Consider the following 15,643-nt stretch of genomic DNA (forward strand, 5'->3'; position numbering starts at 1 on the left):
CTTAAACTGAACTGTGATATAAAGATAAGCCTTGTTATTTTAAAGAAGAAAAACAAAGATTATTAAATGTTCTAGTTTATTTAGCAATACATTGTATAAACATCCATGTTCTAAGGCTGACTTTAAGATAAATGCAATGAAAGTTCCATGAATTCCCCTTAAAATTGTATATGCACTGAAAAAAATAATTTGGCTGGCGAATCTGCTTTATTTCAGATTTTGTAGGTTTGTAAAGTAAATAATTCGTTGACATCAACATAGATGATGCTCTCCTCTGATTCCAATAAATAACCCCAATTTTCAACTGAAGAAAAGAAGAATCAGTTAAAAGGTTCCAATTATTTCTTTTGTGCACGTGAGTGAGAACATATTTAATATAAATTTAACAGACACTTATTTGTTCATTCAACATTTATTGAACACCTGCTGTGTGCCAGGAACTCTGTGAGCTAGCGGGGAATAGAGCAGTGAACAAGATAAATATAGTTTCCACTCTGTGGAGCTCACATTGGAGTCAGAAATCTTGCCATTAAACAAGCACAGACAGAAAGAAGTCAACAATTGAGATGAATGTGGTGCGAGCAAACGAAGGGCGCTTATACTTTCGGTTTACTTACCAAACTATGGTTTCCTGCCGAGGTGGTTTTGATGCTTTAAAATTTCGATTTGCCTTATAAATATATTTGAATTAAAATTAAATAAAAAAATAGAAAGCCTACTATAGACACAAAATAATTTCTGATTGTATCTGTGTGGAATATAAAAAATGACACAAAACTTTTAAAATGCTAGTTATTCTAGAAATGCTTTTAACCACGCCGGTTTCCAAGGGAATTCATGACCGCTTCAGGTTAATGGTCATTGGCTGCTTGTTCAGCCCTCAATTAAACTCTGAACTTCAATTGTTATTACTTAATTGACTCAGTTATATTTCATGTCAGCATTTCAAAATGACCTTCCTTTTAAAAAATAGAGATTAGCCTGACGACGTACCTTAGACCTTGGCTGAGCCTAACTCGCCGTAGCAGCCCCATGGGACGTACACAGCCGGGCTGGGGACTTGCTCAGCTTTGCCCTCACCGGGGTCCTTTTCACCATCCTCGCCTACAATACGAGACAGCTCTAGAGAAACCCAAGTGATGAGGGAAAAAAGAACGAAAAACAAAATACATCTGTTGCCACCATTATTATTAAAATGCCACATAAATCCTCCGATACCCATTTTATTCTAAGCACAGGGACTTAGACAACCTTAAATACCTTGAGTATCACCATTAAATATGGTCAAATTAGACTTGTTTTGCAATGACACCATGGTATCTTTTTCTTCCAAGTAACTCCAAATGTCTAGCTGTTCCAATTAGCTGGATGGAAACCTAAGTCCCCTTCCCTTAGACATAAAGCAATAAGAACACGTTAGATTTAATGAGTCGGACTTCATATAAAGTAGGTATGACGCCAAGATCAGACTTTGCTATCCTGGCTGAAACAAATTAAGGCATCAAATGAGCACGTCCCCTCCCCCTTGCTCTGTGGAAAAGTTTTAAAAGTCTTTTTGAAGTACTTTGATCAAGCTTTTGAAATCATTTGAGGGGGTTACTATTGTATGGAAACTGTAATTTATAGTGCTTGACCTAAGCAGCTTTTTGTCTCACAGCCCCGTTCCAAACAATAGCAGGAAAGTGAAACACACAGGGGAACCCAAGCTGTGCTGGTGATTATTTAATTCATAATTCCATCTTCCTTATTTAATCTTTGGGAATCCGGGCACGTTCTTCACAAAACAGGTCCGGGGTGTGTTGGCCACATGCTTCGGGAAGCATGAGCAGGTGATCCCAACCGTCACACGGGATCCTGTCTCACCTGAGGGGGACTTTGCCGACAGGTTCAGGCAGACTGCCATTGTTTGCCTTCGGGTTTCCTCTCCGGTGAAGCTGGCGTTGTTCCTTAACCCGAGTTGAGTAGGTGCCAATGGGGAGATTTTCTGCCCCCTATCCTTGCCAGAAAATAGTGTTGCTTCCCGGCAACGTGTTCCCATCAGATCCCCTGAAAGAGGGCAAGCAGCCCCAAGACCAACAGCGGGGAGTGCTTCTCTCCCTAAGTCATACGGGCACTACACGGTATCCGCTTATATTTAATCAACTGAGCATCACCAAATGGGGCTGGAAGTGGCTGCGAACCTCACAGGTTCCTTTGGCTCCTTTTGCCAGAACATTTACTGGTGGCCTAAAACCATCCTGGGCCTGTAAAGTTTATCATCTTAGTTTAAAGTCACAGGATCTTTCAGGTGCCACAACGCCCTTGAATGAAGGCTCTGGCAGCTGAGGATGCTGAGGAATGCTCTTCCCACAGGGGCGAGATCAACTGTTCCCACCCTCACCCTTCACTCCTAAGACACGTGGATCAGGACGACAACGGGCTGGATTTTTGTCCTGGGATCTTCCCCAGAGAAGAGCCTCGGAGTGGTGACAAAGTGCAGGATGCACGTGGGAGGAAACCGGCAAAGGCTAGTGTGGGGGCAGACGGAGGAGAGAGGAGGGAAGTGAGGGGAAGAAGACAGTAAAGTTGTAATCCCTTCGGAGCACAGGTCTGTAGGGGAGCAGGTTATAGAGAGAGCAGACATCCATGGTATCTTGGCTCCAGAGAGGAACGAACACAATGGGTGCAGCTCCTCAGTGTGCCCTGGGCATTTGTTAGCATGGCCCATCTGGACCCTTTAGTGGGTTACCTCATCTGGGGCTGGCAAGGCCCCTGGAGGCCTCAGTGAGTTAATGCACTGCCCAAGGACCAACAACCTATCCTCTTTTCCAAGGTGGGATCAAGTCTTGCAGACAAGGTACCCACACCTATGGCCTAGAGAGAAGCATTTCCCCTGGAGAGCCAGCTCTACTTGGGACCCCTGAGCCTTCCCTTTTATATGTGAATTTCTGAGTCGTTAGAAGAGTTGACATATCCCTCACCAGAAGGCAAAAGAAAAAAAAAGATCCTCATTCTGTGTTTAGGGGGCTGTTTGAGATGGAGGAAGGAATCTTTCGGGTCACCTTAAATACCAGCACTGGGCCAGCTTTGCTGGGAGCTGGGCGCTTGCCATGCTCCAAGCCGGTCTCTTTCTTATTTGTGAGAGCAGATGCTTGGCGAGCCCATATATGTCAGCGAGAACATCATTTAGTTTTACGTTTACACACACGCCTGCTTTCTGGGCTGGCATCCTTCGTTAGTGCCATAAAACAAGACCCGGCTTTCATGTTAATGTCTTAATGACGACGGCAATAAAAAAGAAGGTGACATCTTTGTGTCCACTTTCCAGGGCTGATGTTTACGTAGTGTAAACTAAGAAAACAAACAAGTAAACAAAGAACACACACAGATATAACACAGATAAGTATTGCTGACAGAGAGAGAAAGCACAAGCTTTAGCTTCCAGTGCCGCCTGAAGAGGAGCAGGAATAATAATCCTCCTGTGGGGAAAGCTGAGTTCTGAATGACTTGTAACTTCATCATGGTGTGTACAGAGGGCCGCTGATCCCTCTCCCACTCTGAAGAACCAAATTTGAAAACCTTACTCATAAAGAGGAGGCGGGGGAACACGGATCCCTTCTCATAATACATTATTAGGTCAGGGCACCGGGCAGAAGAAGAAATACGAAATGCAAGCACCTCTATTTTTTTTTTTTAATTCGTGTACCCTCATCATAAATTTGTTTAACGTAAAACAAACAAACCCTCGACAAGGGCTTAACAGGGTTTTCAACATCTCTGCAGATAAATGTAATTTATTCCCAAAGAAGAAAAGCAGTTTAGAGCATGCAAGGAAAACTGCTCTTAACAGTGTGTGAGTGTGTGTGTGTGTGTGTGTGTGTGAGATTGTGTGTATCAAGACAACAGCAGTGGTTTCAGATCATTCGATTTCACTCACAAAACCTGCCCGAGGCACTTTACGTGGAAAGAGAAGTTTGCCTGATACCTGCTTATCAGTTCATCGCCTCTCGCTTTTCTTTTTGTTGAATGCAACCCCTGCAAAGCTAAAATCCACCCCTTCGGACCTGATATGTCTCTGTCTTCCCAGAGGAAAAGCAGCAGGCAGACTTTGGGAACCCTTTTAGGTACAAAATGAACCCAGTGCTAATGGCATGGCCAGTTTTTTGAGAGAACCACGCAATGCAGATAACTTGAACATGTTTGTAAAAACTTACACCTTTATTAATAGTTCCAAGCTCACCAGTTCAACACTATAAAGTCATGTTTTGTCAATGTATTTTACTAAATACATTTCTGGGCATACACTCATCTTTAAGTTCCCCAAAGATAGATTTATAATGAATTTACTGATGTTTTTGCTTTAGAGTGAAATCTGATGTGCAGCGTGAAAGGTGACTAAGTAAAGTGAAGAGATACACGCTCTGCCTGATTTTTGTTTAATTGAAAATCGTCCCAGCTTCATGTCCAACGCACTTCATTCCTTCAAAGCCGGATATTTCTAATGCCCCAATTATGAGCGTTTTTTTTAATAATTACGTGGTTATAAAATGCAGATAAAAAGCAGTGCACCAAATGCACCTTTAAAGAATTTTAACCATAAAAATACGATCGCACGTCGCTGAGAACTAGCCACATTTTAAAAATAAACTCCTGTCTCCGCTGGCACCTCGCTCCAGCCGCCCGCTCCGCCCCCGTCCGCGGAGGACTGTGGTTTGCAGTCACAATGTAACTAATACTTTCGAATGAGATAAACGAAAAACGTTTTGCTGCTCAAATGAGTATTAGAAAAAGAGGAAATTCTCATCAAGTATGTTTCTCAGCTTGGCTCAGGGCCGTGGAAATCAGGAAGAGCGAAGCCTGGGCAGAGGCGGGGAGGCTGCCCTCGGGGCCCGCGGGTGAGGGCGAGGGTCCGGCTCCAGACCGCGGCCGGGCGCGGCCAGGACAGGGCTGGAGGCTGCCACGCGGCCCTGCGACCCTGGGTGTCTGGGTTGCATGAAGAGCAGCAGGGAGGGGAAGGAATCTTAGGGGGAGAAAAAATAAAAACAAGAGGGTGATTCAGGAACCGGGAGGAGAATTGAAAAGTCACACCTTTGCGTCCCCGCATTTTCGCGTTGGTTCAGGATTCAGGGAGAAGCCGTCCGGAAGGAAGACAGATGATGACTATCTATAAACCAACTGTTTGACAGAGACGCTGACAATGAGCGGGTTGTGTCTGCAGCTCTTGGCTGTTCACATCGGCGAGGGCTGAAGGAAAACAGAGACTCTGGCTGTGTTTGTCTAAAGAGGCGGTGGTGACCACGGGCAGGAGGGTTCAGCGGGAGTTCAGGGCAGATGCTGCCAGGAGCCGAGCCGTGGGAAGTGGGATTGCTTCCGGGTCCGCCTTACCCGCGGACACAGGGCGTCAGGGCGCGGCGGCGCCGTGGCCCAGGGTGACGATGTCCGTGGGGAAGCAGGCTTTGAGCAGGATGCCCCTCTCCCGGTTGCAGTCCAGCTCCTGGATGAACCCGTACCAGTAGATGACCAGGCCCGGCCCGAATCTGCACAAACACAAGAAAACAACACACATGCACAGTATTAGTGGAGCTCCCCACACAGAAATCACTAAAGTACGGAGAAGATGGTTAAATGGCCTTATATGTTTTTATTTTGGTTGCTATATATAGTGACCGAAAGTAGTGGAACTTTACACCAAAGAGTTAAGTTAATACAAGGCAAATTGACTGCCTTGTAAGGAACCCAAAGTATGTCAGATGTATGCACTGTCCTAATTACCACTCAGGAAGAGGCTATGAGTTTGGGCTGATGTGACTAGTTAGCTGATGGAGGATAAAGCCTGAGTCGAAACAGTGACGAACCGAGAGTACCAGCTTGGGATTTTAGTCTTCTTACATTCAGAAGTACTCTGAAAAATCATCTTAGCTATTTTCAACGGAGGAAAAAGAATACTAAAGGAAAAAAAAATAATTAAGAAAATGGAACAGCTCAAGGTCCTCTTTGGGCTGTCATGTTCTAGCCTCGCATCAGTAGGGCCCAAAGTCCCTTCTGTCGTCCTTGCTTTTCATTTTAAAAGAATAAAGTCCACAGGTCAATGGGAGCCCTTCTCCCGGGCCCCGCATTCTCTGCGCTACCGCCTCTCTGCATGCAAACACGACATGACATCTGGTCCTAGGCTCTTACGAAAACAGGAACAATGGCAATAGACCTGTGACAAAGCACAGACGGATGCAGGCTTAAAAACCTCAATTTTTCTAAATGGTGCCTCTGAATGATCTCGGATTTGGCTAGCAGCAGACTCAGGAAGTCGCCCTATGGATTCCTCACCGTCAGGAAGGCGAGACCTCCAGGCTGGGTTCATGGAGATGCAACCATGACCCAAAACCGCGCACAGAGAGGGTGTGCACATCAGTTGCACGTTTTCCCTACTGAAGGTACTTAATTAAAGGGCAGCACTACTTTCGGTGTCGTGTTGCAGGAATTTTACAGTGAAATCATAAATTATGAATGCTGGGTTAGTAAAAGGATGTCTAAAAACAGAACTGCTTTCTGTATTCTGACGTTACAGCAGGCTGAACCACGCCAGGCCAGAAAGCTCTTTCCTTCCATGATTTATTATACGCTGCGGTGTTCCTGCCAAAACTAACAGTGCAGGACGGGCTGTGAGATACTGTGTGCACAGGAACAAGTTCAGCTGGATGTCACGGGCCGGTTTATTTGGGGATTCACATCAGTAAAGTAGCCCAGTTAGAGGCGAGATTCATGAAAACATTTTGCATCCTTTCCCTGCAAGGACAGAACCATGAGACGTGAATGCATCCACCGAACCTGTTCTAGCAGATGCGGGAGCTACGTATGGATGGGATGCCTTGTAGAAGCAGGCCCTGCGACCTTTAGCTGAATGCAGGCCTGGCTGCAGATGCTCTCTTCCTCCTCAGCGTCTCTGAGAAAGGTTCCTTTGGGGTCGGAAGACTCAGACTGCCTCGGCACAGGGTGCTGACATACACACGAGGCGAAGCTCACACCTGGATGAGAATCTGCTTCTCTGTAACCGAGGACTGCTTGGTAACGTTAAATCACAAACGTTTGTCTGCAACAGGAGCATAGGCTGTTTGGTGTCTTTATTGAACAAAAAGCACTGTGATTGTTATCAAATGATCTCAGATCTGTCAAAACCAGTCGGGGAACGGATCTGAGAAGCCTCAAGCCTTCCCGTCCCCAAAGCAGCCCTGAGTCACAGCCTTGAAGACCCAACCCAGGGTGCAGAGAGCAGAGTGCAGAGCCTTGGCCTGGCCCCTCACGGTATGCAGCCATTCTGGAGGCCATGATGTTCTTTAGAAAGGCACTGATATTTTCACAAAGGGAGAAAAAATATGTGATCTAAACAGTCACGGGAAAGAACAAAGGAATATATGGGGGTCATAAACAACAAGCCCAGTGTTTTAAAGATTTAATAAAACAAAAACACACATCACCAGCACCGAGAGCAAGAGCAGCCTGTACATCGGCTGAGCAGCTAAATCATAAGATAAAGGACACGAAGCATGACAGCTCTTTGCAAAACTGGCATTTCCCAGGCAGAGAAGCCAGGCTGGGGAACACCTCGGCCACCAAGGAAGTGGATTCGTTTCGCTTGTGAGGCAACAGATGAAATCTGCAACTCAGAAGCGTTTTTGTGAGATTGGGAATCTGAGCATGTCATGTGGTGTTCCCAGCCAGGGCCCTCCGAGGTGGTGACCAGGGTCTGTGAGTTGTTAAAGGAATCTATGACGAGGGATTCCTAAGGAGACTCTACCAGTTATCTAAGTACTTGTTCCTTAGCTTTTGGATGAATTTATAGTTACTTAGGTAAGACTAGCTCTCTCATGTGGCTCAAAAGCTCTGGTTGAAAATATGTGCTTACAGACCAGGAAAGACAACCAGCCTTTGTAAGTAGAGACTGGTAAATGGAGGCTTTCAAATTATTGGCCTTTGAGTGAGAAAGGTAATAGGAACTTTAGAGAGTGACAAGGTTGGAGATGTAATGATAGGACAAGATCTGGCCTTGTTCCTGAGTGCAGTTCTGAGCTGTCCCCAATTTGGGATCCAGAGTCTATGAGATGCTGGCAAGATAACCTTCCAGCAACATGTCTATTTATGAAGAGGCTGACCATGAGAACAAACTTTACATCATTACTTCCTTGGCGATCTGAACTAACAGAAGGGAACCTTATGGTTAACAATTGGAAATGACCAAGCAAGCCAACTTTAGCGTTTTCTTCTGAAAAGGTGTAAAACAGAGACAACAGGACCTATGATATTTTTATGTGGGTCAAGTGCATGCTTGTGGGTTGAGTGATTTCACCTTTTGGATGCCTGTTGCCATTTATTATGGCACTAGTGGACGAGAGTGAGATCGCTGGGAAGGCAAACATAACCTTTGTGACCAATAAAAATCAAAGAGACTGTTAACGGTGTTTAAAAGAAAGCAGAGTCCCTGGGTCTGAGCGAATGTGCAAAGCAGAAGGTTGGCCTGCTACTGGGGTTGCAGCCCTACGCACCAGCCCGGGGACACGCAGTAATGGGATGATTACGGATAGCTGGGCTGATTCTGTAAACATATTGCTGGGCTAACTGTAACTTTAATGTTACTACTATACTCATGGTCAAGTAATAAGATCAAAGACTCCAAATGGATTTTACAAACTCAAGTGGAGCAGACACTGGAATGTGAGTGACGTTTGAACAAGTAATTTTGCCTGCAAATAAAATACCACCAAATTAGCAAAAATAACAAATGCCTCTTGGAAAAAAAATGGGAGGTGAAAGTCAGGAGCCACGACAGACCCTGAGGGGATGACGTTCTAGGTAAATGACGACAACCTTGTAAATGTGTTTGTAATTTGCTTCTCTGGGTTGATTTCAGTGTTTAGAAAAATTAAATAGGAGGCCGTGGGACGAAAGCTGGGCACCCTTTTGGGTTTTTTTGTGCACATCTGTCTCCCAGGGATTAGCTTGGTTTCACCGTGTGTCTCTCTGCTCTCTGGTGATCTTGTTGGGGTAAGCTTCCTCGCAAATTGGTGACATTTCTGTGACTGGATCTATGAAATCAAGGCTGGGCTTTTGTTGAGTTAAAAAAAAAAAAAAAAAGGAGCCAACACATAAAAATTGAGAGGCTGTACACAAAATATTCTGCATATTCACCGTCTCCTGAGAAATGAACTGATACGACCACAATCAGTTGGAGCTGGGTCATGGATGCCCCCATGGACCTGCCATGTGCTCTGTGCCAGGTGCCATTCCTCATCATGCTGCACTTCAGATTTTCTTTAATTGTAGAGACCTACTTCTTCATACTCACATCTCAGCCAAATCTGGGAAAGCAAAGACAACCTCAGGGGATTTCATGTTTCATTAAAGAAATAGAAGATAATACACTTCTTTTTTTAATGTTTGTGTTTTGCCTACTTTGCTCATTTCTGTTGCCTCCTTGTACCCCGTGGGCAATGAGTCTTGGTCCTGCCTCGAGAGCTAAGTCAGAGGTTCCCAAACTTGGGCCAGAGGCCCTGGAGTGGCTGTGAATAGATTGCAAGACATCCTTATGCACACTAAGCACTATCCTCAGGAAAAAAAATAGATCTTGTCCTTTTTTTGGAGATGTAGATAACAAAATAGGTAGCTTTCAGTTGTTTTGTATTTTCTAAGTAGATGGAATATGAAAGTACAACTATACCCGGCCAGTGTTGTTCAGTGGTCGAGTGATACCTGGTCAGAGCACATGCCCAGGTTGTGCACTCGATCCTAAGTGTGGGGCATGCAAGAGGCAGCCCATCAATGATTCTCTCTCATCATTATTGTTTCTATCTCTGTTTTCCTCTCTCAAGTCGGTGCTTTTCCACTAACAGAGTTTCTTGGCCCCTAACTGAGACCACACACCAACACCTTTCCTGCTGCCGGTCTAGGACCCTGGGGTCACCTAAACATGTCAAGAAATCATATATAGATAAAGAACCCTAAATGTTTTTTATACTGCAATGCTGTGTTATTAAGTTTGGTTAGTAGATTTCTGAAGTTGCAAATCTGAAGTGGGTGAAGTAGAGGCGGGGTTGGGGGGTGGTGTTGGTACCAGGCAGAACACTTTGGCCACCTAAGGACTGCTGACAACCAGGGAGGAGACACTGAAAACATCCCCAATCGTGGCGGTCCCAGGTGGTGTTGGAGCCCATGGACTCTGTCCATCTCAACAGGTGCTAAAGGACAGTCTGAGGAAACGGGCGCTGGTTACATTTTGTTCAGTTAAGACAGGCAGTGCGATCTGTAATATATTTTTAAAGATTGTCACCAAGAATGTTTTAAAAATGGTACTTCAGTGAGTAAGTTCTTAGTTTTCCAGAAAAAAAAATGTAGCTATCCTCAGATAGTCTCTAGGATGTCAGATTGTAACTGTTGGACCGAATATGGTAGAAGTTAGATATCATGCCTCTCAGTCCAAGGTTTTCTATAGCTCTCTGAGAAACTCAGAGGCTCCAAATTCAGGGAGGACTTCCTTTCTCTTTCTTTCTTTCTTTCTTCTTTTTTTTTTTTTAAATATATATATTTTATTGATTTTTTTTTTCCAGCTGCCTCTTGCACACCCCCTACCGGGGATGTGCCCGCCACCAAGCAACCAATGTACATGCCCTTGGTCGGAATCAAACCTGGGACCTTTCAGTCCGCAGACCGACACTACCACTGAGTCAAACCAGTTTCGGCTCCTTTCTCTTTCTTAACTATAAAAAAATGCGCCCCCCCTCCCCCAACCCCTTCCTTGCCACACCTTTACATTATCCTGTAAGACAGGAATTAATAGGATGATATTTTCACTTAACTTTCCCTTGTGAAGACTTTGCCTTGAGGCACTTTCTTCAGAGAGTGCTAACAGGAAAGGTAGATGCAGGTATGCAGAGATTTCCAGTCCTAGTGTGGGATATCGCTTTAATAAATTAGCCCCAAAAACCAACTTCCTGGTTGGTTTCCTGAGGCGCATTTAGCTTCTATGGCTCCACAGATTTCAGAAGACCCTTGATTGTACATAGGGTCTATAAAGACACTGTCTAAACATATATAAAACTATTTGAATAAACAACAATCAAGAGGTAATTAACATGTACAGTACACTTACGTGACAGGCAATGATTCCATACTTTCACACATGCAGACTCATTTGAAAGTCACCAGCACCCTGTGAGGGGTCACTACGATCATCCCCATTTTACAGGATGAAAAAACAGAGGCACAAAAAGGGACAGGCTTTGGACCCAAGCAGTCTGGCTCTGTGGCTTGTGCTTATAACCATTACACCATACTGTCCGTCACTATGCCTTGTATTTACACAGCAGTTTATAACATTCGCTCAACTTGGAAGCATATTTACAACATCTGGAAAAGAGAGAAGAGCGGGGGCCCAGAAGGCAGGCAACTAATCAAAAGCCCAGTGTATGAGTCAGGATTCACCTGTCTCTGGGGAATCATTTTTCAGGTACAAAGTCAATAGCTCCAAACTAAAAAGTCTATCTAGCCACTCACTGCTATGTTAGGTGTCACCATGTTTAGGAAGCATATGGCCAAGCAACTTATAGTTCAGGTGAAGGAACTGAGAATTATAGAACCACTGCCTCAAGTCCAGGGAAGACAAATGCTTCCTGCTATGAGGAGAAGCAGAAGTTAAGGGACAGACTCTAACAGGAGGAGAGGGAAGCAAACCCAGAGCACTCCTGCAGCCTGTTCACATTAATGGGCACTCACAGCTGGAATAAGTTACCACAAAACCGAGGGAAGCGGTGGGTCTAAGTGAGTGTGTCAGGAAGAACCAGAAAAGAAGGGTCTGACTTGCTAAGCAGGGTTGACAAAAGGAACCCAAAGGCCCACTCTTGCTGCTAACATACTTCTGGCTTAAAGATGTATCTTGGGTTTGTGGCATTCATTGGACTCATCCATGTTTTCAGCCCAATGAGAAAAATCACTACATATTTTTACAAGTATCAGTGTGATTTTATACCTCTTTTGGTAATACTATATGAAGCTGGGACTCATATACTGTCGTACAATTGGCTTCTCCACAAAGAATGAAGGAAACTCGTGAAATTGATATCATACTTCTCAATGAGCTGAATTACCATGTTTACATAAAGGATTCTCACTCAATATACTGGGGTTCTACAATATTAATCTGGATCAAGTTAACCAAACAATTTTTCAATTGAAACAAAAAGAGGACTGTGGGATGATTTGATGATTTGAGTCAAGTTTCTTGTTCACGGGGCCTTCATTAAACAATTAAAAAACCTTTCCTTTTTCTTTCTCCTTCTGAGTTGCTGTGTGGGGTCTGGGGCAACTTCTGAAGATGTGTGCAGGCATGTGGCTGTAGGAAGTCAATTGTTTCACCATCAAAGACTTGCATGTGGTTTTTATGAAGAATGCATTTGCAAAAACATAGTTCAGGACGAAGGAGAAATATAAAACATCTTGTAATTGTTTTAAAATAAACTCTTACACTGTTTATTTAGTTTTAATCTGTGTGTTGTAGATTGGTTATGCACTTGTTAATCACTGTTGTATGTATCTCCAGACAGAGTTGTAAATAACTTTTCAGTCCAAGTGAAATATGCTTGCACATGTTTATGTGCAGAGTATGTGTGTATTCATGCCTGTGCGTAAATATGTGTACAATAATAATAGATTAGTGATCATGTAATACAACATCGTAAGGTTCTGGCACTATGGTCAATTTAATATACAATGTAAACATTCTCTTTATTTTGTAATATCTAGAGATGAAATAAAAACACAACTTGGTTGTTTTATTCACTTTCTTTTCTTGGCAGGCCTGTGTTTGCAAATTGAAAGGTCTCAAGAAAAAAGAACCTCAGTTTCTGAGTATTCTCACTCAACTCACGAATCTTGATGATTAAAAATGCAACTCTCTTTGTAACATCAACTCACTGTATATATATTTTTGAAAATAAAAAAGGAAAAATATATTCTAAATACTGATTCACGTCAGGCCTGAATGCCACATAGAAGATAAACAGAAAATAGGTTATTTTGAAGAAAGTTTAAAATGTATATAAATACACAACTACAACCACCTGAAATTCTCCTTGGTGTTTATGTAACTTGGCATTTCCATGTCTACATTAAATTGCCTGGAAAAGTGCTTCATTTTCCTTATCCTTTCCCGCGTGTTGTATCTACCCAGATGCCATACTCCCAGTCTTTCTAGGCTATCGTAACTCTGCTCAGAAGAGAAAAGCTGAGCGAGGAAGAATAGGAAACAAAGGCGGAAGCTATGTAATCAGCTGCTTTCATGTCTGTTTTCCTGGAGAAACGCTTTCTCCCAGCAGTGGGCCAGCTGTGCTGCTTTTACCTGTTAAGAATGAACGTAGCACGGCCTGTGCACCTGCCCTGCGGAGAGTGCAGGTCACTGAGGGAAGGCTCCTCCCTCCTGCAGCAGCTTACAGCTCAAAGTTTAATAACCTGGAAAAGGTCTGTTTGTTTGTTTGTTTATTTATTTATTTATAAATATATATTATTGATTTTCTACAGAGAGGAAGGGAGAGGGATAGGGAGCTAGAAACATCGATGAGAGAGAAACATTGATCAGCTACCTCCTGCACACCTCCCACTGGGGATGTGCCCGCAACCAAGTAGCATGCCCCTGACCAGAATCGAACCTGGGACCCTTCAGTCCGCAGGCCAGTGCTCTATCCACTGAGCCAAACCGGCCAGGGCTCTATTCATATTTTTAAGTGTGAAATGTAAGTGATTAACTGAACAAACAAAATGCCAACATTTTACAGCAAAAGATAATTTAGAGCAGCGGTCGCCAACTTTTTGAACTTCATGGACCACAGTGGTCTGAGGTTGATGACCGCTGATTTAGAGCAATGACATGATGTTCTAGAATTCTTCCTGGATGAGCCAAGCTCTCAGCTATGTTACGTTTACTCATATAATGGTCCTCTTCATTTTCTCCATTAGGTGTTCATTTTTTGAGGTGAAAATAAAGAGTGGGGTCAGAAGGTCCCAAGAAAAATAAAGAGTTGGGATCAGAAACACATCGAGATTATTTTGTTGTGAAACTGGAGGATAAACTTAAGTACAGTAGACCTGGTCTATGTTTCAAGTGAGTATATATTAAGTGGACAGTACCCGACCCCAAGCAGGAAGAAGAAATGCCAAGTGCAGTAAAAGAAACCAAAATCCTTCAAGTCCTAAAGGACTCAAGGTCATGTACGGAGAAAACATTTAAGTACTAAGAGTGAGAGACCACTTCAGGCAGACCTTGGGTGCAAATCATATCTACCAGCCCAGAATTTATACTCCAGCCTTCTTCCCAAAGTTGGGGTAGTTTACAAAATTGGTTGTGTGAATTATTACATGTTTTCTCAGTTATTTCCCCAGGGAAACATGCCAAAGGCGAACCCATCATTTCCGCTGATTTAGTGTTTGATGCCAGAGAATGTATAATTGATATGACAACCATAATGAATAGTGATCCCCAGGCTGGCCGAGCCTGGCTGACAGTGTGGTGGTCCATTCTGGGTTCGCCAGACTCGTTCTGATAAATTCGGAGGTTATTCCTGAACTTCTCACTTCCAACTTTCCGAACAGTAGAAATTAGAAATGCTTTATAAAACAGAAAATATTTTACTGTATAAATGTTGCTTAGCCCTATTTTCTTTCTTTTTTTACTTAGTTTTTTATTATCAGGTAGAGGAGAGATGGGTCTCTTTTTTCTTGGCTCGATTCTCAAAAGAGCACAGGGTAACTCAGAGTTCAGTGAGACGTTTATCTCAAGGCACAAAGAAATTTATGGGTACTAGATAGAAATATAAATGTCTGCTTAAAGTAAAAAAATATTGGAATTTTCGTCCTTGGCAAAGTCGAATAACTGAAGGATTAAGGCTGCTACATGTTTGCCCTATAAATCTATCATTATCCAAGAGCGACACAGTGCCTCAGGTATGTCAGATCCCAACTCGCTCTGAATGGGGAGCTAAAAAAACATTTCTTTTACTCACAATACATATTTCCCGCTAAGGAAAGTCTCTTTGGCTAACCAGCACAGTCCTCAAGAGCAAATCTCACAATTTTATGGACCCATGAAGGCAAATGCTGGGGGTTAGGGTGAAGGGATTACATCAAGATCGTTAGAAAAAATGACCAGGTGACAGAAAACAATTAAAAAAAAATGGTACTCAGAAGACAAGTAAATATGGGCCACCTGGATGTAAGCTGCATGAGGCCAGCTTGTATTTCAGGGGCACAAGGGCATCAGCCGAGGAGTATTGGCTGAGCAGATGTGTGAACACATGAACGCCTGCCTCCTCAGAGCGCGCCAGCCTCGGGAAAAGCTGCGGGTGCGAACGTGTCTTTGGAAAACAATATTTTGCTGACAACCATTGACCATATAGGGAAGTGATACAATGAGCCTTAAAAATATGCCCAAAGTACATGCACAGAAAAACTAGTCCCAGAAGTTTTGCATTTGGACTCTATGCTGTTCAGATTATTACAGGAAAGATGATGTTGTTCAGAACCTGGTAGGAAATACAAGAGCTGTTCCCTGGGAGGGCCCTGCAGGTGGCTGAGGTGCGGCTGCCAGGTGGGTGGAGCTGAGGGCTAGGAAGAAAAACTAAGCAGCAGGGAT

General features: G+C 43.6%; 1 protein-coding gene across 2 annotated transcripts in view; it reads right to left on the minus strand.

The window, feature by feature from the left end:
• Positions 1–4,174: 4,174 nt before the first annotated feature.
• Positions 4,175–15,643, minus strand: part of CDIN1 (CDAN1 interacting nuclease 1) — a 214,255-nt gene continuing 202,786 nt past the window's right edge. For both annotated transcript variants that reach the window (XM_036446681.2, XM_045583796.1), the window contains exon 11: positions 4,175–5,516. In XM_036446681.2, coding sequence (XP_036302574.1) covers positions 5,381–5,516 — 136 coding nt within the window. In that variant the 3' untranslated portion in view covers positions 4,175–5,380. The remainder of the gene's footprint in view (positions 5,517–15,643) is intronic.

This window comes from Pipistrellus kuhlii, unplaced genomic scaffold, assembly GCF_014108245.1.
Source record: "Pipistrellus kuhlii isolate mPipKuh1 unplaced genomic scaffold, mPipKuh1.p scaffold_m20_p_1, whole genome shotgun sequence".
In the NCBI taxonomy this organism is placed as follows: Eukaryota; Metazoa; Chordata; class Mammalia; order Chiroptera; family Vespertilionidae; genus Pipistrellus; species Pipistrellus kuhlii.